This window comes from Stigmatopora argus, chromosome 6, assembly GCF_051989625.1.
Source record: "Stigmatopora argus isolate UIUO_Sarg chromosome 6, RoL_Sarg_1.0, whole genome shotgun sequence".
NCBI classification, from domain to species: domain Eukaryota; kingdom Metazoa; phylum Chordata; class Actinopteri; order Syngnathiformes; family Syngnathidae; genus Stigmatopora; species Stigmatopora argus.
Window position 1 is genome coordinate 18,095,751 of NC_135392.1, and position 27,053 is coordinate 18,122,803.

Here is a 27,053-nt window from a genome sequence, read left to right on the forward strand (position 1 = left end):
CTTTCCCAAGTGGAGCTTAAGGAGCTCGGGTCTTGTTCAGGAGTGAGGGAAGAATGGAGAGTGGGATCGTTAGGCAGATCAGTGTGCCATCTGCAATAATGCGGACTCTGCATCGGTCCAATGTGGTGACGAAGGAGATGAACCAAAATCTATCTACCCAAATCTATTTACCACTCGCTCTACATTCCTACCCTCATCTATGGCCATGAGCTATGGGTTGTGACCGAAAGAAAAAGATCCTGGATACCAGCGGGTGAAATGAGTTTCCTCCACACAGTTCACTCTCCCTTAGAAGATAAGGTGAGAAGCTCGGTCATCCGGGAGGGGGTTGGAGTAGCGCTGCTGCTCCTCATCTGATTAGGATGCCACCTGGAAGCCTCCCCGGTGCGGTGTTCCGTGATGCGCTGGGGAGACTTTGTCTCCTGGCTGGTCCGGGAACGCCTTGGCATCCTCCTGGAAGAGCTGGATGAAGTGGCTGGGGAGAGGGAAGTCTGGACTTCCCTGCTGAAGATGCTGCCCCCAGGATCCGACCTCGCATAAGCGGATGAATGAGTTGAGATAGATAGATATACACATTATATCATTATACATTATATCATTATACATAATTCATACATATACATACAATACAGTCCAAAAATGTTGACACTTCATTCATGCGTTTTCTTTATTTCCATGACTATTTATAATGTAAAGTCAACCTTTTGAGAAATATATTCTATAGCAACAACACAAATAAACATTCTCAAATATCTTCTCAGACTGTTTCAATTTAAACTCAGCATGATACAGCTTTTGTACTTGGCTTTACTGACCCCTTAATGTATTTATTTCTTTACATTTTTCTTCATTTACCAGAAGTATTTGTAAGAGCATTTTTTCCTCCAAATGTGGAGCCGACTGTGCTGCAAAGCTATGCAAGGAATTTGTGGATTTAAAAAAAAAGATACAATTCTGACTGCATTCTTTAAATGCCTCTCTACTCAATATTTCGTACGAGTAAATACACAAACAAGCTCACTACGAACGTTGTTACATAATCAAGATGAAAATGAAAACAACATCACAAAGTTTGTTCCAGACGTAAAATGAAACTCAAATCACCACAAAGTGCGTCCGCATTCCTGTGCATCACACTTTGAATTACTTCACTATTGCTAACCTTGATCAACCCCAAAACGTCTTTAATGACAATTGATAGTATTAATCAAACAAAAAAATCTTCCGTTTGTGACATACACGACTGAGCTACATTACGGGAAAATACCACTTCCAACACAATAATTCCACTCCAACAAAATTAGATATTTCATCACCATTCCCGCTGTATTGTTATTCCCATATTAAATTTGATTTAATGTTCCTCCCAAATTTTTCAAGTAAATATTTTAAATCGAAAACGGGCACGAAACAATGTGACAACTTCTTGTTTAGCAGCACGTACCTCCTCTAAGCGCCACTTTGGTATCTTCCAGTAGTACGACGTCCACGCAAAGGAAACAACGTGTGGGGGAGTGAATATTCCACAGAGATCCGAAGCTTATTCCGCGGCTATACTGCTCCGTGGGAGGGAGTACAATAGTAGTGTCTGAGCTGTCGGGAATAACTTGGGTAACGAGGAAAAGGAGGAGCCGGAGGAAAGAGAAGGAGGAGGCAGGAATGCCGGGAATGATGGAATTCGGTCGCTAGCAGGTGGTGAAAGTGACGCATGATGATTGGAGGAGCCTCAAAGGCATGATATCATCATAAATTATGCTAACGAAAGACGTCACATCCTCTTAAGGCGTAACCGCTGCATTTATGGCGCGTTCCGGTGCAGTCTTCTTTCGATTATTGTGACTTCACTTCTTCGCGATTTTTTCTGGTATTATTTTTATTTTTTAAAATAATAATAATTTAAAGTTCATAAAAATGTGAAAATACACAATAATAATAATTTAAAGTTCATAAAAATGTGAAAATCCACCCTGAAACTCATAAGCAGAAGACACTCCCTGAAAAACTCACTGGAAAAAAAGTTAGTTATAATAGGGGTGACCTTACTTCACAATTTTTCGATTATTATGGTCTACATTAACCGTGATATTCAATGGATTACAAATGACTACCGGTCTCTGATTGTTTATCATGTGAATTTTTCTGTACACTGACTCTACTGTGCAGTTAAAGCAGATCAAAGCATTTTTTTTCATATTGTGAAATGTTTCCCCCCAGTTTGAAATTGAGAAAGGCAACATTGAATTGAACTGAATTCAATACTTATATTGTCATTATAGAAGTATAACTACATTTATAGCCACGAAGTGCACAAATAACAACAAATAAATAATCAATAAATAGATAAGTAGTCAACAAGATAAGTAGGGAAGTGTACAAATAACAACAAATAAATAATCAATAAATATATAAGTAGTCAACAAGATAAGTAGGGAAGTGCACAAATAACAACAACAAACAAAGAGACAAACAATCAATAAATATAATAAATAAATAATCAACAAATCAGTAATAAATAAGTAGTCAACATAGATAAATAGTCAATATGAATAAGTGGTCACATAAATAAGTAGGTACAGAAAGTGACGAAACTGGTTAACCCATGGAGTTTTAGAGCAAGATAAGAAATTAGTCTTGATCAATGTTCCCTCAAAATTTTCTATGTCTGGGCATACAGACAACCTCCCTGGCACGCTGAAGACCAGTGTGAGCAACATCAGTAGTGCTCGTTATAGCCACACACCAGTATCACCCCGGCCATCACCAGGTGTATTTCTACTACCCATAAATGATCTAGTCCAGGGGTGGCCAAGTCCGGTCCTCGAGAGCCCCTATCCGGTCTGTTTTCCATATCTCCCTCCTCTACCACACCTGAATTGGATAACTTTATTTAACTTTAATATTCAATATTATTTAACTTTATTCATCCTGTATTCGGAAAATTTCGTTGTCACAGTAGCAAGAGGGTGAGGATGCAGGACTAGGAAAGGCATTTTAGACATAAATAGATAGGTAATAAGTAAGTTAATAAATAAATGAATCAAATGATCAGCTCATCAGCAAGCTGTCCAGAAGCTTGATACCGATCCAGATTATTTGATTCAGGTGTGTTGGTGGAGGGACACATGGAAAACAGACTGGATAGGGGCTCTCGAGGACGGGACTTGGCCACCCCTGATCTAGTCATGATAACATTTCATTATTAAAATACATAAATAACACATCTTAATAAATGTCAGTAGAATTTGCACGAATCTGATGAAACTTTTACCATTTGTCCTTCTCACTTCTCATTTTCAATCAAACGACTTTGTGTCGCTTGGGGTAGTCTAGCTTCCATTTGGTCCATATTTTCCCCTAGGAAAATTGGCACAAATTTGACCTCCGCTGCATGTTTTGCAGAACAGACCCTTCTTACTCGAAAAACAAGATGTCTCGCAGTTTCACCGCTTGTTCTTCTATTTGCACATACTCCGACGGCCATTCCAATTTAAAAGATGCACAGTTCTTTTTTACTCTGGTTTGGGGAGTCGACATATCACATTCACTTTAGTAGAGTTAGCTTTAGCCTCATGCGCAAGTACTGTCAATGCCCTCCGTGATTGGCTGTGTAGTGTCAATTGCATCATATCCATTGATTGGCTGGACCATTGTCACCCAATGAAAGCAAAATGATACAGAAAAAAAGTTATATAAATAAATTCATTTGCATTGTGTACACTGCGCTGGATAGGTTTTCTTGTGCGCTGAGTGTGCGACCAGTGCGCAATTGCGCAGTTACACATCTTAGAGGGAACGTTCATCTTGATTAGTTCCTCCTCGGTGCAGAACTCAAGTTGAGTATGGTGACAGCTCTTGGGAAGAAGCCGTCCTTGAGTCTGTTTGTCTTGGCTGTTTTGGTCCTGTAGTACCTGGCAGAGGGCGGCAGCTGGAAGCCAGGATGTGTATTGTTTTTTATGATGCTCTTTGCCCCTCCTAGGCACCAGGATTTGTAGATGCTGGACAGGGGAGGTACGGGGCAGTTCATGATCTTTTGGACTACTTTGATCACCCATCAGCTTATTTGCAGCTTGAGTGCCACACGGATACAGCGCAGGTCAGCATGCTCTCAATGGCTAAACGGTATAGGGTCACGAGCAGGTTGGTGTTGAGTTGCTCCTTCCTGAGTTCTTTTAGGAAATGTAACCTCTGCTGCGCCTTCTTGACGAGTGCTGAGGTCAGCAGAGATATGGACCCCCAAGAGTTTGAAAGTCTCCACTAGCAACACACATGCACTGTTAATATCATCCTCATCTTTATTGCCAAATCCCACCTTTTTTGCAAGGGAAAGAAAGGAACGTCAATATTTAGGAGGCATTTTCAACGGCGACTCAAAAAATAGTCTTTCTCCTCAGATAATGTGCGTGATGCAAAATTCACTCGCAACAAAACAGGAAAGGGCAAGAAGTAGTGCATCTTGGGGCTTTATATAATATTCGGCACGTTATTCTTCTACAGTGAAATTTTGCTGACCATTTTTAACCCGTCTTCCGCTTGCGAGTTTCAGCGTGGATGACATTTTACTGACATTTTTTTATACTAAAAAAACGCAATGTAATAAGCCGATATGTGGTGAAGGCTCACAGTATTACATTTATTACAAGATTTCGTATGGAACTGGGGTCCGTTGAGTACAGAAAGTATTTTTTGTTGCAAATATGGTGTAAACTATGAAACGTAACAATGCACGCCACATTTGATAATCACTGCATTAGTGTACTAACAGAATGGGGCATTATATCATTTGTCAACAGAAATTATGCAATTTTCTTTAAGACATTCTCTGCATATCGAGATAATGTCCGAGCAATTTGAATGCCCTTATTGATTACAAATATTATATTATGGCAGTGGCGGGCGGCGAATTTCATACCGACGCCTTCAGCTATGTCTGATCCAACCCTCAAAAACTATTTTATGGCAATAAAACCTTTACTGCAGCTAGAGCTGCGACACATAAAAAAACATCAATAAAACCCTCATACATTTGAAATATTATTTAGGACTACAGCAATATTTTACTCACCAAAAATCCTTTTATCTGTACACAAAATCCATCCTTCGTTCTTTCATCCTTCTTTTCTATCGCCATCGAAGCTAATGCTGAAAGTCGAGCCTGTCCTGTCGTATTTCTGGCATACGTTTTTATTCGATTTAGTGCTGAAAATGTTCGTTCCCGCTTGCTTCTGAGTTGTCCGACCTTTCTTTATGATGTCCAGCTTTTTTTCTTGGAAAGTCCTTCTTGAAAATGATTGACAGTAAATCTGCAAACAAATCCATTTCTTCTCCTCCTTCAGCCATTGCGGGTTCACAAAACCGCTATAAAATCAATACAACATTATATTTGCTTGTGCAGCTCGCTCCAGATACAGTTTGGTAGCTCTGGCTAGTCTACTCGATCAGTAGCCAATCATAGTTAGCGAAAGCGATTACATATCCCTACGCCTGCGAGAAGGCATTGGTGTCGCCAACTCGAAATCTGATTGGTTAAAGCAACGGTTATATTGACGCTTGTTTTATGCAGCAGAGCCTGCAGAACCGATTGTGAAGGCCTCAAGGCAGATGTCTGACCATGGCAACAAATAATAGCTGAAATGTGATTGGTTAGATGCTTAAATATGACAACATACATCTGGAAGCAGCGCAACAAGGGGAAAAGCAATTAAAGGAAGCTAACAGACAATTTGGAATTATTTAATAAGTAAGTATTCATGGTCAAAACATAATTAACATCAGTCTGTGATTCAGATATTTTTGTAGGCCAGCAGAGAAGGCCTTGCAGGCCCTGACGGTCCACCACTGTATTGTGGTAACCCTTACCCATGTAAACTGGTGATTCTGAATGTTTAAAAAACAGTATTGTTGAGCATGTAAAATTGGTGAATCTTGATTAGTTTTAGAGCAAGTTTATTTCTTTATAATTGAGTTAAATCCCCTCAAAGTGGCAGTATCTAATTCATATAGTTGATCTGCAACGAGTGTGTGAATGTTCATGTTACAGTTTATCAGATTTTAAGATAAAAGAAAGATTGACTGATTCAAAGAAGAAATCATGAAGTCTGTGAAATAGATGGTTTCCTCTTCCAACCTTTCCACATCTTCATAAGTTTCTTAGCGCTATAGGACATAGACTTCCACATGCCTGAGCAAAAAGGAACACAAACCAAAGAGAATTGTTTTAATTACAGAGAAAAAAAGTGAATAAAAGGAACATAACACAAGGAAAAGTAGCGTACCTGCTGTTGCAATTCCTTTGATACTCTGTGTTATGCTGGATGATTTCACAATTGAGGAGATTCCTAAAATAATATAAATTTCATTCATTTGCAATCTGCATGTGGGGGAGTAAACATCGCTTGAGTCGCAGTCTTCAGAAGTCTTAAACTCAGCGAGATATGATTACTACAATTTAGTGTTTATATCCTCTTTATATCCTAATTTGGGGGATGGCGGTTCAGAAAATGAATGAATGAATCCTCCGTCTAGCAGGCGATATGACAAAATTTATTATCACGATAAAAAAATATCAGCCGATATCAATCATCACAATAACGATCACATCCTTTGTCCTTCAAATTTGAAACTTAAATGTTTTGTGAAAAAGTAAATAAATTAGTACTTTCCTCATTATTCAATTTTGAAACTAACTATGTTACCCTACTCTCAAAAAAAGCATTTTTTATTTTTTTACCTTGCTGCACAACTACTCCACAGTCAGGGTCCTGAGCCATCTGCAGCAATATTTCCTCCACATCCCTATTCTTCCCAGGAGGATCCACCAGTTTGGTAATTCTCTGCTGCAAGGTCCGAGGAAGCGCCATCAACTGGACAAACTGGCCTTCTGGGCTTTTGTCGACCTGCATATAGATTCAAATGTTTTTCCATCAACTGCATTTGGTTTAAGATTGAAACAGTCTTTTAAATGCAAAAAATAAGGTGTAGTTTTTGTCTGTTTCAGTGTGTGCCTATAACTGAATGGCGACAAGTTCAGGGCGTATTCTGGCTTTGAAGTAGGACAGGGTCCATTGCTCTGCAACCAATCAGCAGTGTTGAAAATAAATGGATGACTTCTTTTTTTTACTGTATTCATGTTTTAAACAAATCACGACAGAGTTTTAGATAGTGGTTGTTTTGGATGGTATTTGCTTTTATGACAAAAACAAGAGATCAGAAAGCTGTCTTTTAGAGAAAAGCAACACTTAATTTGAAACTCAGAGAAAAGAGAACATCAATCAGAGATATTACACAAACAATGGGAATAGCCAATAAAACTACAGTAGTATCTCTACTTACGAAATTAATTCCTTCCAGAAGTGATTTCCTAATTTGGATTTTTTTATCGAAAGAATTTACATGGAAAAGCCATAATTTGTCACAACTGTTCTAAGGTCCATAGTATTACCAAAATTATATAAGTATACCAATTTTGTATGAAATATGTGCGAAAAACAAAAAAGAGAAAAGATAAGGAAATAAATTGTGAAGCCATAACAATTAACAAGACATGCAAAGACATTTTCAATTGAGGTGGATGGGCGAGTGTATGGCTGAGGGCGGAGGAGGAGGCAAATGTTTAGCACCTGAGTAGGCATACGTACACACGCATGTAAACACACAACTTAAAAAAATGTTGGGGAAATATCGGTCCATCAACACTTGCTGTTGGAGAGGTTTTTCTTGGACTATATAAGGTGCTTGCTCAATATGGTTTATGCTCTGTTCGCTTGGGGGTGTCAGTCAAAACACACGAAATTGAAGAGAGTTGGGTTTGGTACTTTAATCTGGAATTTGGAACAAGGGCACTTGACTGCGCGTGCATTTGTGGTATCTTGCACCTTTCCAACACTTGCCTTTAATGATTTTTTCATAATTTTCCTAAAATGTGCAAGGCAATTCATCAACTAGCTGAGCGATAGCAAGACACGCGAGCACAGCGATAACAGAACACTTATTTTCACTCACACCGGGAATAACTTTCTTGGGTAAAAATGATGACAGGCAAAGAATAAATCTCCATTAAGCACAAACTTAAGAAACAACTTCGCAACGAATGAGGGTTGAAGGTACACGAATCAGGAACTCACTGCTGGAGCGACTCGGCCATTGTACTGAGGAAAATGAGAAAGTGCCTGCAAAGGGGGCTTTTGACCAGACGGTCAAGCTCACAATCTGCCGGTGGTCGCTACCCGGGCCCGGCATCAAGGAGACGTAGCCTGTTAGGAGAGCAACTGTATGACGAAAATGTCATAATGAAATTCTGTACAGTCATACCTCTACTTACAAATGCCTCTAGGTACGAATGTTTGAGGTTACGATTTTTTTATATGCAAATGAGTGACTCAAGACACGAAAAAGATACAAGTTACGAAATCCCCCAAAAAGTAAATGCATTTCCTTATCCGTTATTTTATTTTGAATTCCCCTATTATTTTCACACACACACATAGGGCACACGTAAAAGTCTAAAATCTACTACAAAGTGGACTGCTTTCGGCCCTGGTAGAACGGGCTCTTGCTGTCATCTAGCGGACAAACACGTGTATTACATCTATAGCGTCTCGTGACCGGACATTTTGTCAACGGACACTTCGTCGCTGGACGGTTCGTCCCTGGACGGTACGTCGAACGGACACTTCGTCGCCGGACATTTCGTCAACGGACAATTCGTCGCCGGACTCGCGAACGATTGTTTTTAAAATAAAAGGCAATAAATAAAATTATTTTATTAAAAAAAATATTAAAAAGAAGACAAAGGAAATTCACATATTCTTCGTCGTCTTCCTTCTTTTTTTGCTTGGTATTCCCATAGGTATTGTGTATACAGACTACATTTCCGATGCGCGTTGTGAGGCAACGTAGCTAGACGTCGTCGCTTGTCGGCCATTTTAAGCACAGGCCCATTCGCTCCTATTAATAGAGTCAATAGAATTTGTTCTTTGAAAGGACAATAGATTGCTTGATTTAAAATCAAACGTGTGCGTCTATATCAAAGTCAGAGATGCAGTATTTTTGGCATTCTTCATAACAAATATCAGCAGCCACTTAGAATCGTAGCCACATCAATTCGCGATTAAAAACCAACAGTTAATAGTAATTTAGTGGAGTCACTCAGTGCCCCCGAGAACTCGTCTGTTGCAAGATGTCTCCCTATTTGTTATGAAGAATCAACGTGACATCTGAGTTGTTATGTCATGTTGATTCTTTTTGGGGTCTTTCCAAACGTGGAGCGCTCAACGTAGGAACCATTTCGTGGTAGTGTGTTTAGAGACAAGCACATTTAGCACTTGCACACACCCAAATATTAATATGTTTGTGTTGTGGAGCGAGGTTTTGCTGTTTTATTTTCTTTAATATAGAATATATGAATTTCCTTTGTCTTCTTTAATAGTGGTTAAGGTTAGGCGAACTGTCTGGCGACGAATTGTCCATCGAAGAAGTGTCCGGTCGACGAAGTGTCCGGCGACGAAGTGTTCGTTCGACGAACCGTCCGGGGACGAAGTGTCCGGCGACTAAGTGTCCGTTGAAGAAATGTCCGGGTACCATAACGGCCGCGGAGGAAGATATTTCAACGGCACTGGGCACATTTTCATATGCTTTATTTATTTTATGATATTAATAAATACTTTCCTTAAAATTTTCTCTCCTTGTTGTGTGTTTCCTCACATCTTTCATGCAAAATTGGGACACATTGACCAATTTTAAAGGGTTTGGTTGGTAGTTGTGTGACGTCCCTGGAACGAATTAGAGAATTTACATATAAAGTACACCTCTACTTATAAAAATTTCAAGTTACGAAAAAGGTCTTGGAACCAATTAATTTCGTAAGTAGAGGTATGACTGTATTCGGAAAGTCCCGAAAAAGAAACTACCGTTTACGAAGCAATAGAAATTAACCATTGGTATTGGTATATCAACAGCAATTGATGATGGGGACAGTAAGCGTTCCGAAGAAACAATCGGTGACAACATTCCCTACCGCCTCAGAGCAGGGAGGAATGCATCATAATCTGCTTCTTGAAGATGACTTAGTCAGTAAAAATATTCAGGATATGCTACAAAAGGATTTTTTTCCCTAAAAGATTAGGATGGGGAGATTGAATTTCACGAAGAAGTGGAGAGATGAGCCAACAATGGTCATATATTAAAACATAATTTAATCTCTACGAAAGTTATAGAAAGGTCAAAAGAACTGCTCACAATCCAAAACACCCAAGATGAAACATGGTGCTAAAACTCAAGGCTCGGTCTTGCATGGCTATTAGGGAAGCGACGAACAGAGAAGAACAACTCCGCAAACTTTCCCCTTCTTGACAACTGTATAAATAAGATCGAAGATGTGTGTGGAATTGGTGACATTTCTGTACGCATGGAACTAAAACAAGCAATTGTCACACACTTAGATGAGCTTATAAAGTCTCTCGAGGGATACTTTCCTGCACGAGACTCATATCCAGCATGGGTGAGACAGCCATTCACATTTGATGTTGAGACAGCAGAAGTTAATGATGAATACCTCGACGAAATCATTGAAATTCAGGAACAGCCAGGTTCAACAGCATCTCTTCAGAACAACAACACTCTCAACTTGTAACTCAGATGATTCACAATGAACTCATGTTACCGAATTAATCCAGTTTACAGTGAAGTTGAAACAAATGCGGAAGTAAGATGGCGGATGGCGTAGCGTTGGTGGGAATTTCGAGGCATTTAAATTGGAAATTTGGTACTTTTCCGAAATGGCTGCTTCAATAAAAATTTAAGTGACATTTTTTGGGGATTTCCGGAGTTTATGGAGTTTGTCAGGAGTCCCAAAGTTTGCCTTACTTGCCCCGAGTAAACTCTGGAAATTCCGGAATTGGCAACTCTGATAGTGTGATCATCATTTTAACAATTACCTAACAGTCACAAAAGCATACCTCTAGTTTTCCTTGTTGGGCCTTGTAGACCACTTGCGGACAGTCTTTTAAGATGTTACTGTAGAGAATCCGAAAGTGCTCAATGTTGTCGTTTACAATGTTGGCCACCTTGGATTTATCCTCTCCAATCACCATCCGGAAATCACCTTGAGAGGAGCACATCATGATTTTCTGAGGTTCAGCAGTTACAGGCAAGGCAATAACATGTGATTCGACACAACTGAATGGGTCTGAACTGTTGTGCAATGTGCAGGGTTATGCAAAAAAAAAAAGACATAGTAACACCTGACCTGTCTGGTCCGGATCAAACCTAAAGTCAGTGGTGTGCACTTTTTGTGCCAGTGTGAATACGAACCAGCGAACTTTGGTCCGGACCAAACAGTCAGCGTGAGACCTATCAAGGGAGGTGGTCTTGGACTGTGGTGTGGTTCACTTTGTATGAAAGCAATGGACTAAAGCTGAAAAAAAAACATCTATTTGCACATTCCGGACTTCGATAGCCACAGTAAAGTGATGGAATGTGGGAAATACTGTTTGATTTGCAGTATGTCGGCTAACAGGAATTGGGGGTTCGATGAGGAGAGAGCCAACGTAAAATAGATGTTACATCAATACCCTCTGACTCGCCAAATGTGGCTGGAAACACTTGTAGCTGGATTAACCATATCCGTATGAGCACGAATGCTGCACATTGGGGCTCCGTGATTGTTTACTTCAGTATTTTATCCCGCTCAGTCCATTTTGTCCAATTATTGAATGATGTTTGTACATGCATAGGTTTGTTGTCAAATCCTGGGTCGCTTGCAATAATTGTAATGTACGGAGGAAGCGCACCAAAAGAGTTCGGACCACATACATATATTGGTACTGGCCAAAGAAAGCAAACTATGGACTTTCCTGGTTTGAATACTCTAGTTTTGGCAGTTAAAGTGAAGGCCTGGTCATTAACTATGCGGTCGCAAGTGATGATGAGTGTACAATTCAGTTGCCCTCAGTGTGTAAAGTAGACTCTATGAACTTTATAGATAGAATCATCTGAAAAACATACCAGCATAAGAGAGACCAGCTATCTGCAGGAAAAGCTCCTGTTCACTGAAACTTTCAGGAAGCATGAGAAATGAGGCCGTTACAGCACTCTTTAGGTTGGAAACCATTGCTGCACGCAGCTTTCCATTATCTCCCTGCACCAGCAACTTCACCTACAGAGAAGCCCAAGTACAACATCCTCATTCATAATTTTACCATCAAGCTATGCCTACAATTACAACATTATATGTGTGTGTATTGTGTGTGTATATATGTATGTATATATATATATATATATATATATATATATATATATATATATATATATATATATATATATATACACATACACACACACACATATATATACACTTACATTAATGTAACAAAGTTTTTGTTGAACACTGTTTACTTATTTAACATAGGCTCCAGCACCACCCACAACTTTTGTGAGGGTAGGCAGTAAGGAGAATGAATGAAAGAATGAATAATTATAGTAATATTTGTATATAATTAATACGTTCCTACTGTTACTATACTTTACCATACACTACATTCTATTCGTTTACTGTGTTTCTTGCTATGTGCAGTGAGGTCCTAATTCTGCCTGCATACATTAGTATGTATGCAGGCAAAAGTTCACAAAGTAACTAAGTGAGGATAGTAATGGACATACTACTTACCGGTTTGTGCAGACGTCCTGCAGCATACATGGTTTTCCAGTGAATTAGATCATCAATTAGACACTCTGTACTTATCACGCCATATTTAATAACCTAGGAGGAAATAAACATGATTTTCTGTATCTTTTTATTCATTCAAAGTTACGTATCTTGGTGAGATTGTGATTGATTTTACCCTCCCATCAACTGACACCAGCGTGTTATAGTACATAGCGGCCCCGTGGTCACTCTGTATGGAACTGATCATAGCGGGTCCCAAGAATTTAAGGATGGAGTAATGTTTACGGTTCTGCAGCAGATTCATGGTATGCCATGTGACTGGATCATCCACCGCAAACACAAAGTCCAGCATGTTTTTCTGAATGGAAAAAAAAAACATACAGACGTAACAGTTTTACCGCAGCAAAATGCCCAGGTACAAACCTAAATATATCTGTATAAAATTCATTCATCTTCCATACCACCTATTCTTGAAGGGGTTGCAACCACTCACACGTTCACAGAGTGGGAATAGAACCCACACTGCCCACACCAAAGTCAGGCAGAAATATAGCTGTATAAAATTGCTTGTTCCATTACAAGGCATGTTTAAAGCAACATTTCTACAGTTAACACCATTTTTTTTACTTATAGACCAAAATGCAGGTAAACATGATTTTTTATGCATTTTTTCCAAAGATCTTTTCATGTTTTAACTCGTTTTCTTTGCTCCATGATTTGTATTTTGTTGTTGCATGTTTACCTTCATTGTGTCATGCACTTTTCTTCCTTACTTTTTCTACCACTCTGAGCCCATTCCTAGATGCTTCCCATATTTTAAGCATATTTTTCTTTCTTCATAATTTCATATCCATCCATCCTATATAACAGGGGTCGGGAACCTTTTTGATGGAAAGAGCCATAAACAATTCATATTTTTTAAATGTTAATCCTTGAGAGCCATGCTCCGAATTTAAAAGTCAACATACATGAAAATGTGTGCCTTTTTTAGTCACTTCACCACTTTTAAAGTACAAAAAGTCTCTGAATTATTTTGATAACATTGTTACGTTGTTGCTAATCAATGAGTATTAATGAGAAAATCCATGCAAAACAGTGTAAGGAAAAAAAATGATTATAAGGCGCTGGGGTAGTGTCAATGCCATAATACCAATGTAACGCTCCTATTCCTGCGCTTTCTCACCAGCACTTTCCATAGTTTACCTCATAGGTTAGTGGAGAGCCATATACACCCATCAAAAGAGCCATATGTGGCTCCCGAGCCATAGGTTCCCTACCCCTGCTATATAACATTGTCCAATCTTCGCATTAAATTACTTTTCGTTTTTATTTATTTACTCATCACCCCCTGTCATCAAAGTTGTTTGTATTCATGCATCATTTAATTAATAGTATTTTGCCATCTACCCTTCGCTATTTTTTAAACCGATTGGATTACTCTTTCAGTATTATTTCCTGAAATCCCTGCATAGGTAAGTAAAAGTTATTAACGACGACTATAGCTGTCTCACCCTGTATACAGCGCATAGTGCGTATATCAGTGCCCTGTGTGTGCTCTGTGTATAGTTGTCACTTGTTACCTCCATTTGACCTTGGGTGGTCCCTTGCTGTTTGAATACGCCAGATCCATATGCAAAAGCTAAACTGATATCCTGGGGAAATTGGGACAAAATTCTTCTGTAAAGCACGCCGGTGTTGTGCAAAGTCGGAAGAGTCATGTTTTCAGTACTTATTACTCAGCTTTAGCTCCCTATCAAAAACCTACGATTTTCGACAAGAGCCACTGACATTAAATTCAGAATCATTGCTAGGGGCTCGAGAAGAAAAAGAACGGATTTCAAAATGATTAGTAATACAAACAGACAACGCGCTGCCGTATAAAATTGTGTTTTAATTTAGGTCCACTACAGCCATTCTGCAGTTTCCATTTGTTGTCAGTGTCGCATTTTACGCGTCATAACTGAGCTACAGTAAGTGAACAGGTTCATGGGAAATGTAGTTTAGCACATGAAATAGGTCTGAAATAGAAAACTAAGGACATCGTGGGTTAACAATTACTAAATAATTTACCACCAAGAGTTTTGTATTAAGTAATGATTTCATATGTATGGTGTACGATATAAAAAAAAACGTTTTTCTGGACGAGGTCGAAAACCAGTTATATAGTCATTTGGCCAGTAGATGTCAGGTTTGAAGCCTCTCATCTCATCTCATTTTCTGAACCGCTTTATCCTCACTGGCGTTGCGGGGGATGCTGGAGCCTATCCCAACTGACTTTGGACCAGAGGCGGGGGACACCCTGAATTCACAGAAAGACATACTACATACAAAACCAACCAGAGCAATAATAATATTAGTATAGCAGTGCCCTTCATCAGATGCGCTAAAGATACAGAAACTATTTTAGGTAGGTGTTGCAGAGTGAAGATTTTTATTTATTCATTCTTTCCATTTATATTGATCAGGGTTTGGGAATGCTGGAGCCAATCCCAGCAGACTTAGGGCGAAAGACCACAAACTGGTCGCCATCAAGTCGTAGAGCACACACGGACACAGAAAACCATTTGCACTCCCAATCCACTAAGCGGGAATCGAACCAACGTTGCCCACACCCAAGTCAGGCGAATGTATTACTACACTATGGGTGGCACAGGTTAGAAGGTTAGACACAAAGAGCACAAATTTTAAACTGCGAGAGTCAAAGAGCCACACCCTACGTGAGAAGCAGCATAAAAAAATTCAATCTGCCATATTATTTTTTAAATATAATTTATTATTTGTTTTTAATGGGCCTTGATGAACTTGAGTGTATATTAAGCGAGAATGAAAATAAGAGAAACATGAGCCACAGAGCCACAGTATGTTCAAAATATGATAAGAAGCAAAAAGCCGCATTCATTTTGGCTGAGAGCCGCATGCAGCTCGAGAGCTGCATGGTCACCACTCCTATAATACACCATCAAGTTTTTTTTAGTTGGGTTGTTGTTTCTTTGACTGATTTGACCATAAGTACCTGAAGTCTTCAATGGTGAGAATTGTGCTATATTAAAATCACAGGGGGTAAACAGTTATTCTCGTCTCTTTACAAATTAGCCAATGAAACCTAGAAAATTAACAACTTCTAAGAATGTCTGTCTTTGACAGATCTTTTAAACTATTTACTACTAGCTATACATTTTGGCAGGTGATGTTTGCACATTTGCACCATTATAAGAAACAGTATACTTTTTCTTTATTCATCTCCCATACCGCGCATCCTTGAAAGGGTTGCGGGGTTTGCTGGAGCCTAACCCAACTGTCTTCGGGCTTTCGCCGACTGACTACACCTTAGACTGGTCGCCAGTCATTCATAGAACACACGGAGAGACAGACGACCGCTCATTCTCACAATCACATTGCCACCGAGTGAGAATCGAACCCAGACTGCCTGCACTAAAGCCAGGCGGAAGGACCACTGCACCATCGGGTGGCTAACAGTATCCTGAAGTGTTGAAAATTGAGGCAGTAGCACACACATTTAACAAGGGGAAAAGAATAGGTTGTGTTGTGTACATGTACAACTGCCTCACTCTGTTACATGTCGCGGTCAGCGGAGTTACTAATTTATGTTTTATTTTGGCGGGTTCCTGCCTGCAGGCCTCGCCATTGCAAGCTGGTCGCTTAATTATCATAAGTGTCTACACTTGAGTGTGTGTGCTAAGACTGGTCTATATACAACTCCCTATGTTTGTGTTTGTTGCCAGTGCGTCACATTGTCAAGGAACTGAGCCACGACGGCCATCCTTGCCTTCTGGAGTTTCCTTCCCTCTCCCCATTTTGAAAACTGGTGATGATTGTCTTTGTTCCTTTAACTGACCTGAGGTTTCTGCAGCTCAGTAAACCTTGATCACAAACTGCCTCTTGTCCAACCTTGTACCTTTGAGACCAGCTGTGTGTATACCTCTCCGTTGTAACAGAACGCATTGGCCAATATGGACTCAGCTTAGAACTGGGTTCCCAGGGGGCTAAGGTGAAGAGGCAGTAAGAACACCTCAATGCTCTTAACCAGGCTGTAGAACAGATATCCCACGAACGGCGCTGTGGGAACGCCAATGTGGCTCATCAGATCCAGCAGTTGGGCCAAAATCTACAGTTGTTGCTGGGTCATCATGCGGAGTGTTTGACCGGTGGGCCTCAACAAGTAAAGCGTGGGACCTGGAGAACCTGCGGGAAGGCTCAGTGTGGCTGATTCAACCATCCGGTTTGGGGCTGCAGCGGGGGGAACTGGACGGAATGACGCAGCTCTGCGGGGCTCATTTCGCTAAGGACTCTCCGAATATTAAGGACCATCTGGCAGCTTACGAGAATCCACCAGACCTGGAATCGTTGGTGGATTTGGCCTCCTGCCTGGACCATCGCCTCCGTGAACGAGAGGAGAGGCATCGCATCTTTCCCACACGTCACGTGGCCTGTGCTGATGTACTGTATTTTCTCGCATATAAGCCACACCCTTAAAAATGCATTAAAATTGTTGAATTTTACAATTTCTCGCAGATATGCTGCCCCCAGATTCACAATTTTCACCTCCATATTCATGGTTTTAATAGGGAGGACAAATGTGTTACTTTGAAGGGAAAATCTTTTAAAAATCATCCCATGTGGTATTTCTGAGAAACCCCATGAATCAAAAGCACATTATTAGGGTCAACCTCATCTTATCTCATATTGTCAACCGCTTTATCCTCATTAGGGTCGTGGGTATGCTGTTTTTATTGCGTTATGGCGTTTCGTCTTTGTCACCTTGCAGGTTTGTGCAGGTCAAGTCTAATTTGTGCGCATATAAGCCGTACCCTCGATTCAGTCATCATTTCTTTTTGCGACAAATACGGCGTATATGTGAGAAAATACGTTAACAAGCAACTCTGACAGGTCATTTATGTTAGGCGAGGATGTCGGCACCACACTTAAGACCTTGATGAGAGTCAAATGATTGTTAAAAGAGAAGGATATGCGTGTTCAAAAAAAGTGTGAGTATTGCTGTGGGCACATTGCGATGTCGTGGCACAAGTGAGACATTGTTCAGGGCAGAAGGAAACTAACAGACTGGATCAAATATTACTCTCCAGCGATGTGCCAATAGTACCTTGGAGATCGACTGGTCGATCGCGATCGACGTAATGAGCACCCCTACCTCAAGAGAACATGTATGTCTGCTGGAGACATTTAGCTAAGAGTGACGCCTTACGTCCAGACTGTTTAATCCAATTGTAATTGAGTATTTTTTGCGTCAAAAGATCAATTGACTCAGCATGTGAAGAATCAACAATCAATCCATTGACTAATTAGTCATTGTGACCATTCACATCAGGAGGACATTCTGAAGCAATTTTCCAAATATTAGACACTCGCCTACATGTCCATCGAATAGAATCATGTAAACAATAACTAGAAGATTCCCTTCAGCTCTTGTGCAGCAGTTACCATGGAGATTACCATTGCTGTCCGTGCCATTGGGATAGAACATCAAAAGCACCGTCGTTATAACCCCCCCAACACACACAGAGATTTGTGTAGATGCACAGATGCTGTACAATCCTCTGGGAAGATGGAAACATCCACTTTAATCTTCACATCTAAGTTGTCATGCTTTTTGACCCTTTCATATACTTTATATGACATTAATTGCAATCCATACCTAATGTCCATACATTTTTATATCTATAAGCATTACTAGTCTTACAGAGACATTGTGCAAACATAAAATGACAGAGGAACTGACATAAAACTGTTTCATTTAAGCCACGTTTTGACCGAGCGGTCTGGTGTGGTTCTGGTCAGATGGTATGGAACATTTGTTAGCGTTTCCACTGAATCCAAGTTGTGGTTAGCATGCTGCAATTAACAGCCCTAACGTTATTATAACTCTATGTTAATGTTCCTTTGTCATCTCGGTCGCTTGTATTGCTTACTGGATAGCAAGCTATCAAGGTACTGGGTTTTGTCTTGTGATCCTCTGCCTATGTATTTATTTAAACACTGACGTTGTCAGTCGTTGTGGGATTATTTATTTGACCTATCATAACCTATCATGGTGTCTTCTCGTCGGTGTGCGTATTTATCATCCCCGTGAAATTTGTTGCTTTGTTAATTTTACCCAGCCCCAAATTTTTTATGGCTTTTCTGTTACTTTTCATTAAAGTCTTTAGTTTTGTGTACCAGCACTCCATTTTGTCATTTCGTATTTCCTGCTCTCTGGGTCCCGCTCCGCTTCTCAGCCGAACACGATTCATCAGCTATGTTATGGACAGTATTGTAAATCACATGCAATTTGTACAGCAATTTATTGGAATACTATAATAAAAAAGCAAACATTCAGTTTTGCTAAACCCCTCCTTAAAAAATGAATATGTTTTTCATGTTTAAATTGCGTATATCTGATAATCTGAAAATCTTTGTCACTATTTGCTTGATTTTTTTTTTTTCAATTCAATTCAATTCAATTCAATTTATTGGCAAGAAAAAGCGCAAAAAGCGATTTTTAATCAATAACAAAATGAACAAACTAGAAATGTTCAATTCCAAGTAACATTTCCTGGTATTAATTCTTTAATGATACTGCAGTTGTAATATCGAGTTCCTTTCGTTCATGTCAACTGCAACATTGGGCAACTACTGTTAATGTGTTTCATTTCATTAGGTTTTTTGTTGTTGTGTTACTTTCGGAGCAAAAACTCATCAAGAATTTAGGAAGTGTCAGCACTGTCACTTTTTAAATAACATGAGAAACTGTATTACAGTGGTACCTCGAGATACGAGCTTAATGCGTTCCGGGACTGATCTCGTATGTCGATTTACTCGTATCTCAAATGAACGCTTCCCATAGAAATGAACTAAAAACAAATTAATTTGTTCCAACCCTCTGAAAAAACACCAAAAACAGGATATTGGATTGGAAAAACATTTTCATTTGTTCTAACTCGCCATTTATTAACAGAGTAACAAATAACTAGTGGTTATGATGTTTAATAGTACTAAAATTAGACGGATTTCGTGGAGGGGAGAGAGAGAGGGACAGAGAGAGTGAGATTGAGAGAGACTTTGCACGGCAACGTGCTCGTAACATAACATAAACAAATTTAAATGAACTTGGATTATGATACAGACACACTCAAAAATAAGTTTAATCTAACCTTACACTAAACTTAATTCTAATTTTGTTTTACATTTTTATACCTCTCTTCTCCCGGGTTGGCTCTATTTCCTCGCCTCCACCCTGACTTTCAGCTGCAGCTAAAAGGAACCTATCGAGGGTTGTTTGCTTTTGTCTTCCCTTCAAAATATTCCGAAAATGATGCACACAAATGTCCTCATAATAGGATAACGCAGGACCACTTGCCAACGAGAGGTAGTATACTCCTCTCGTATTATCGAGCAAGCTCCGCCATTCTGCACTGACTAACGGGGGAAAAGACACTGCCCATGATGTTCTTATGAGCAGCCTCTCGCGTCCGCTGTATGCGCGTATATCAAAATTTGTCTCGTATCTCAAGATAAATATTTGCTCGAAATTTTACTCGTATCTCAAATTCCTCGTATGTCGGGGCACTTGCATGTCGAGGTATTATTGTAAATGATTGTGTTAGTTATATAATCCTTGCTTGGAAATTGTGATTTGTGCCATCCATGGGACATGTAGGCCAGTAGGAGCTTATAAGATGTTGTTTCAGTTCACACGGCAACCTCGGTGACACATGCATCGCTAAACAGCAACGGAGGAGAGGCGATCTTCTATGTTTAGCTCAAAGGTGCAAACATGCATATGTTTTACTTGGGATTGCTCTTTAAATTCATCTGTCAGAATAACACTTTCTTAAATATTTGGGCGTTTTTTTATACTCACCATTTTGTCAGCTGAAACTATTCTTGCCCTGGTGATTTACTATTGTACAAGCTGACATCCAAAGTGAGCTATCTGGGGCACTAGTCATCATTAGCTTTGCCTGTCGAAAGTTATTGTGTGTACATTTTAAACAGGGTGATCCGTCTCTTGTGGCAGATGAGATGAGGTGAGGTGAATTCAGCCAGTGTGTGACCTTTCACGGCACATGATTTCCAACATTTTGGATAAATTCTGATGTGAAAGAAAAAAAAGGAAGAGAGAATGCAAGTCACAACATCACAAGAATTTGCTAAAACGGCAATGCATGAAAATCCTGAATTTCCTGGGAATGACAATTTCAAGCTCAGTGTGGGTAATGGATTAGATCCTGTACTTTATTCGTCAATAGTTTTCCATCTATCAATCCAAGGTCAGGCTGTGGTGGCAGCAGATCCAGCAGGGCGCCCAAATGTCTCCTCCCACAAAAGCCAAAAGACATAGGCAACCCAGCATGTCCTGATTAACCCAACCTTCCCAGTGGTACATGCCCGCAACACTTCACCGAAGGGAAATTCAGGGGGCATCCTAATCAGAGGCCCCAGCCACCTCAAAAGCCTCCTCTAATGCCAAAAAAATCTTATATAAGCTGTCTCGTAATAAAAGCCATCAGGTTAGAAAGATAGCATTTTAGTGATTGTGGCAATATTATTATATATCATAATTACAGTACATGTGGCTTATCAAAACCATGCACACTCACACTCATACCTAGGGGCAATTTAGAGTGCCCAATCAGCCTACCATCCATGTTTTTTGGAATGTGGGAGGAAACCCACGCATCCCCGGGGAGAACATGCAAACTCCACACAGGTGGACCGACCTGGATTTAAACCCAGGTCCTCCACTGTGAGGCCGACGCACTAACCACTCATTCACCGGTCCGCCCGCCTTTCATATTCTGACACAAATTAATTTCCAATGCAGAGAGACCGAGAAAGAAAAACTAGAGTTGTTTGTTTCAAACCAAAATAATGCCACAGAAAATACCTAAATTGAGAAAGATTTGGCATCCTTTAGAACATTCGTATTCTTTGCTGGTGCTGCAATGACTCAGCAAGATGTTACACTATGATGATACAATACAATCCTATGACATAAATAGTAAACTTAGCTGTCATTGGCATTTGCAGGCTTCACTCGTTTGTTCGCAAATAAAAATGGAATGGGAGGGTTAGTAGATGGATAACACGTGAAGGAGGAAACCCCTTCCACTGCTTGCACACGGCACACACGTTACCAGGCAGCAGCAGGACACACAAGCACATACACTAGTGGTGTGTGATGTAGGAGGAGGAGGGGCAAGTGATGGAGAGACTGCAAAGGGAGGAGGCACGAGGAGCCAAGCGAGCAGCATCTCTTTATTTGGCTCGCAGGTAGTCAGGAGGCAGCAGCCATAGTTGAAGGGCAGAAGAGCAACAACATCTCACCCACAGGGGGCGACGACACACTTCTCTTTCCAACACACACATCACGCACATGTTTTTGTGAGAAGCCCAGCAAGAAGGACAACAACGTGGACAGTAGTCTCCTGAAGACTGGAGTCGGGCTGCATCCATCGCCTCCATCCATTGCTCCATATGCTCTCCGTCAACCTACACATTGCCTTGGATTCTCACCTCACTGCTTCAACGTGACCCTCTTTGCCCAACTGTGCGTGTTTTTATTTGACTACTAACTCCAAGAAGGAACAGGAAATCCTCCCGCCATCATGAACTTCCTCCGACGTCGTCTCTCTGACAGCAGCTTTATGTCAAACCTTCCCAACGGCTACATGTCGGACCTCCAGAGACCAGACCCACCTGCACCCCCTCCCCCAACTGCCTCGATTCTATCCCAGCAGGATCCAGGTGTTTCCCAGGGAGCTGCCCAGTCTCCCACCCAAGCCCCCTCTCAAGTGTCAGCCAGCTCCCCGGCTCCACAGGAACGCCGCCTGTCCCAGGTTCAACAGCAGCCTCAACAATCCCAGCAATCTGCTTCAGCCACTTCTTCCTCAGGTGGTTCCTCCGGGTTCTTCAGCTCCTTCAGCTCCATCACTAACGCGGTCAAGCAGACAGCAGCATCTGCTGCTGGCTTTGTGGAGCAATCAGCACCCTCTCCCTCCCTTTCCAAGAAGTTTAAGATCCTTCTAGTCATTGATGAGGTTCAACATGAATGGTAAGTCACCTCCAGCGTAGTAGGTAAAAATCTGATGCAGTAATATGATGAACTGAGTTTTAGGAAATGTGCAGTCCTCACTGATCTATACCACATTCATCTATCTGTCATTGTGCTCCATTTTACATTCACCAGATCAGTTCCCAAAATAGAAAAAGTCTCATAGACAAGCTCAAAGGATCACGTGTATAGTGCCTGTGCATGTGTCAGAGGGCTGTGAGTGTTTCAGCCCTGGACAGCACACATTGGCTAACAGGTTATTATCCTTATGCTAACAGCCCATACATCACCCAGTGTCATTAAAAGGGCATGTAAATTCTGAATAAAACATGACTCTTGATGGATATATTGTGTGGTAATGGTTCTAAGTCACAGGATGCGCTCAGAGACTCTATATCACGTGTTAAGTATTTGGTTTGTAAAGCATGGCTTGGATTATTGATTGTGTGGTGTTGAGTATGAAATTCTGTTAAGTTTCAAATTCTCAGGGAAGTGATTTTGTGGATATTGACTCCTGACACTTGCGAGCCCCTGTGTTCCTCAAAATAGCTTGTGTGAGTTATTGATTTTTCGATATCACCTATCCCATTTACAGTCGCAGAGCCTATGCCTAGCTTCTTCTCTGATAAAGGCAAAAGACACCCACAAATGGACATCAATCAGTTGCAGAGAAAATGAACAGATGGTACACTAAGTTGGAATCCATCCAATTAACGTTATATTAACCAAAAATCCTTTCATCCATCCTTTCTGGGTCCATCGTCATTAAAGATGTCAAACAGAACTTAGTATAGAGCACAATGGACCACCAAAAAACGACAATTATCACAGATTATAATACATACCTATGTCCGAAATGAGTGGCTGGTGCAGGGGTTTGGCAACCCCAAATTTTGAAAGGGCCATATTAAAAAAAATACGTCTGAAGCTGCATATTTTTTTAAATCTATATTAGCCTACTATCAAAATGACTACAAATAACTCATGATTAAATGTTTATTTTCCCTGCAGTGCATTCTGTAGGGAATGACGCACCATGTGACTGCTCTGTTGTACGATGCCGCCTTAATTTTAAATTCATTACAATATTAACGAATTATATTTCATTGCTTTGATGAAACTAAAGAAATGCCATTTCTATTTTGAGGATTCGACAAAATCACAACATAGTGCATAACGTCAGGGTCACCACGGAGATGCATTCCACTTCTTAAATCTCTTTTTGCACTCCTCTAATTTCTCCAGAAGTAATGCAATCACACTTTTTCTTTCTTTCCCAACTGGGTATTCGGCTGCAAATGTAGCACGACTTACTGGAAATGTCTTTCCACATGACTCTTTTTGTTATTTGACAACCTCTCGCTACAGAGCGAACATACAGGCATTCCTTCCACATTGGCAATGAATGCAAATGATTCGGTCCAAGAATTGTTGAATCCTCTGTTTTCCTCAGTTATATTCTCTTTTCTGTTTCTCTTTTCCCTGTGTCACATTGCACTGTCACCGGTTTGTTTACAACACTGACCTGCCTCCATCCAGCCCTGCTGATAGAAACGTGTGTGACAGGCTATGACGCATAGTATCTTCTTTGACAGAAATGTTGAAATGTAATTTTTATTCAACACATTCAGAATGTTTGAGTCATGCATGTACTCCTACAGAAACCATATTAAAACAAAAAAATATATTTCTCCCCCCCATTTTCAAACATTTTCGAAATGCCCGCCAGTCAAATCTCCAATTTTGACGTCGCCAACATAGATGAGAAATAAAGAGGCGCAGTTGGAGTCGGGGGTAAATGGAAGCTGGCCATACAAATTGTATTTTATTCATTTATTTTTACACTTGATGAGTATTCAAATTGTTAGTCAGTCAACGGCGAGTCTATGGCTTGTGTGGCATGAGTGTTGATAACACATGCACAAGGATTCAAGCTAAAAAATATGGAACTAAAAATTGATTAAAAATGTCTTGACTCCATTGTGGACTACAAAAGTATGATTTCATTGATCTATTACTCTGTAGTTATGGTTACATAATCTTGAAAGACACATTCTGCAGCAAGCACAGCTTTTTGGCAGTTCAGTTGAACAGATAGGGCTGTTGGTGAATGATAATTTTTCACTTCATTGCTACTGACAGCAAAAAACGTAAAATCCATTTGATTTGAAAGCTCAGACAGGGAATGATCAGTTTCCAATTATATAACTTTCCAAGCCACATAAACTGGGAGGGGTTTGCAGTAATTAACTATTGCTGTCTCTACCAGTCCAAATGATTTGAATGGCAGCCACTGAATTTATTGGGGCACAAAACTGAAACAGTCACTTAAAACATGTAGAAATTGGTTTTCGAACTTCAATTCTGTAGTGTTACCATTTTTGTAAGGCACATAATTGAGGTTGAGTGGTAACAATTTTCACTGTTAACTTTCTTTACAATCCCTAGAGTATTTTATACGATTGTGTGAATACATGTTTTATTCAAGCGGGTTCCAATACACAGTGGCTGGCCTGAATATGAATGGCAGCTCTGCAGTATGTTAGACCTGCGTGTCTTGCTGGGAGTGTTTTGGTGACATATGATTGGATGGTGGCCACCCATGATGCGGTGACGACCAAGTATGAGAAAGCGTCACAGCCTGCTTCCATAAAAAAAACCTCACATTTGGATGCATAGCTGAACAGAAGGCAATCCTCCTTTTATGTAATCTTCGGGGGATATGTTTGATTAAAAAAATTCACAACGTTCTGATTTAGATTGTAAAATACACCACTACAGTAGTGCATGTGAATGTAGTAATGCTTGGTGAATACGCTGAATGGATGCAATTTTTTTATCCTAATACTGACAGGCAATTTAAATTGAAAATCTATAATATATTCAAATAAAAAGAGAAGTATCAGAAAATTACAAATTAGATCTAAAAGGCTCAACATGATTATTGATGGAATTTCTTTCCGAGCATTCCTTTAGGCATGAGTCAAAGAGGCATTCTACTAAATGTTATTGATTTTCCACTTGGCAAAGGACCACACAAGATGCTTTTATGCTCCTAACACCCATAACAACAAACCATATTAGAAACCCCATATTTAGATACTATTCTATGATCATCATACTAGAAAAAAATAGTGGTATTAGTATTTTAGTGGTACTGACATCATACAACAATCAATCACCCGCACATTTAGCATCAAGCATCAACCTTTCTTTTTCTATTAAAGAAAACATGTCTCAGAATAGCAATATTGTCTTTTTATTATGGCTTGATATCACTGAAACCAACTGTTATATTTTAAATGGATCATGGAACATTCTAAGAAAAAAATAACTAGAGCACCAAATATATAGTTGTTAATCCAAAAACAAAAATGATTACCATTACCTTGTTTCAATGAGAGTCAAGACAGTAAAATTGGTGCAAATGTATAGTAATCCCTCGAATGTCGCGGATAATGTAGACCAGACAAGGGCGCGATAATCGAAAAACCACAAAGTTGGATCCCACTATTATTATTCATACCATACTATGTTTTCATGCTTATACAAAAATACAAGTTCACAAATACAATTATCAAGATGTGTATACTAGTTATTAAATATTACAGCTACAAGCATGACTGTAATGTATTAATATCTAAACATAATGTATATATTTAAAAAATTAACTACTTTAAATACTGTACAGTCAAAGTAGTTCCTCTCTGCTTGATATAAATTATAATAAAAAGTTTTAGTCCAAGTCCTTTGTCTTCTCGTGACAGTGGGTCCATTGTCCACGATATTGGCAGGATTACTGTACTCGCCTGACTAAACATGTCAGGTAACAAAACGACTTAAAAAAAAACACCATTGTCTGTTATGAACTAATCTGTCAAAACATAGGCTTTGTTCTTGTTTTTTTAACGATGAGGATGGTCAAACTTATTGATTAAGCCTGGCTTTTCCATGAAGCCAGCCAGCAGCATTCCCACACATGCGATCCCTGTGAAGCCTGGCATTTTCAGTTCATTTTTTAAATAAAAATAGCAGGCATCCTCTTCCCAAAAACTTGTCACTGCCTGTTCTGGGGCAGACCTTGCTCGCCGTCGAAGCCATGGTCGCGGGCATGGGCCACCAGAGCTCCGGCCGATGCCACGGGTAGAGGCCGTGGAATCGTCGTCCGACTGGCCGGCAAATTAAACTTCAAAACCTTTTCAATTATAGTACGGAATACGCGTAAAAAAGGAAATCAGGCTTTGAGCACTCAGTGGGAATCTATCTGAAAATACCAGCACAGAGTCAAAAAAACACTTTACAGTTTGTGAAATAATGGTA

The 27,053-nt window shown here is 40.0% G+C and overlaps 3 protein-coding genes across 4 annotated transcripts in view; 1 reads left to right on the forward strand and 2 right to left on the reverse strand.

Annotated features, from left to right (window-relative positions):
• The window catches only part of vgll4b (vestigial-like family member 4b), a 45,740-nt gene extending 44,022 nt beyond the window's left edge, over positions 1-1,718 (reverse strand). For both annotated transcript variants that reach the window (XM_077601953.1, XM_077601952.1), the window contains exon 1: positions 1,445-1,718. The gene's annotated coding sequence lies outside the window, so the exon portion shown is untranslated. The remainder of the gene's footprint in view (positions 1-1,444) is intronic.
• Positions 1,719-5,714: 3,996 nt separating this feature from the next.
• On the reverse strand, positions 5,715-14,623 carry tamm41 (TAM41 mitochondrial translocator assembly and maintenance homolog). The gene is made up of 8 exons (XM_077603889.1): positions 14,242-14,623; positions 12,837-13,019; positions 12,662-12,754; positions 12,001-12,151; positions 10,953-11,098; positions 6,728-6,893; positions 6,273-6,335; positions 5,715-6,178 (listed from the first exon to the last, which is right to left on the reverse strand). Exons 1-8 carry the CDS (start codon positions 14,377-14,379, stop codon positions 6,087-6,089), a joined length of 1,032 nt encoding a protein of 343 aa, XP_077460015.1. The 5' UTR covers positions 14,380-14,623; the 3' UTR covers positions 5,715-6,086.
• A 7,245-nt stretch (positions 14,624-21,868) lies between these two features.
• Positions 21,869-27,053, forward strand: part of syn2b (synapsin IIb) — an 87,920-nt gene continuing 82,735 nt past the window's right edge. The window contains exon 1 of the mRNA XM_077602496.1: positions 21,869-22,733. Within this exon, the coding sequence (XP_077458622.1) occupies positions 22,288-22,733 (446 nt within the window). The 5' untranslated portion in view covers positions 21,869-22,287. The remainder of the gene's footprint in view (positions 22,734-27,053) is intronic.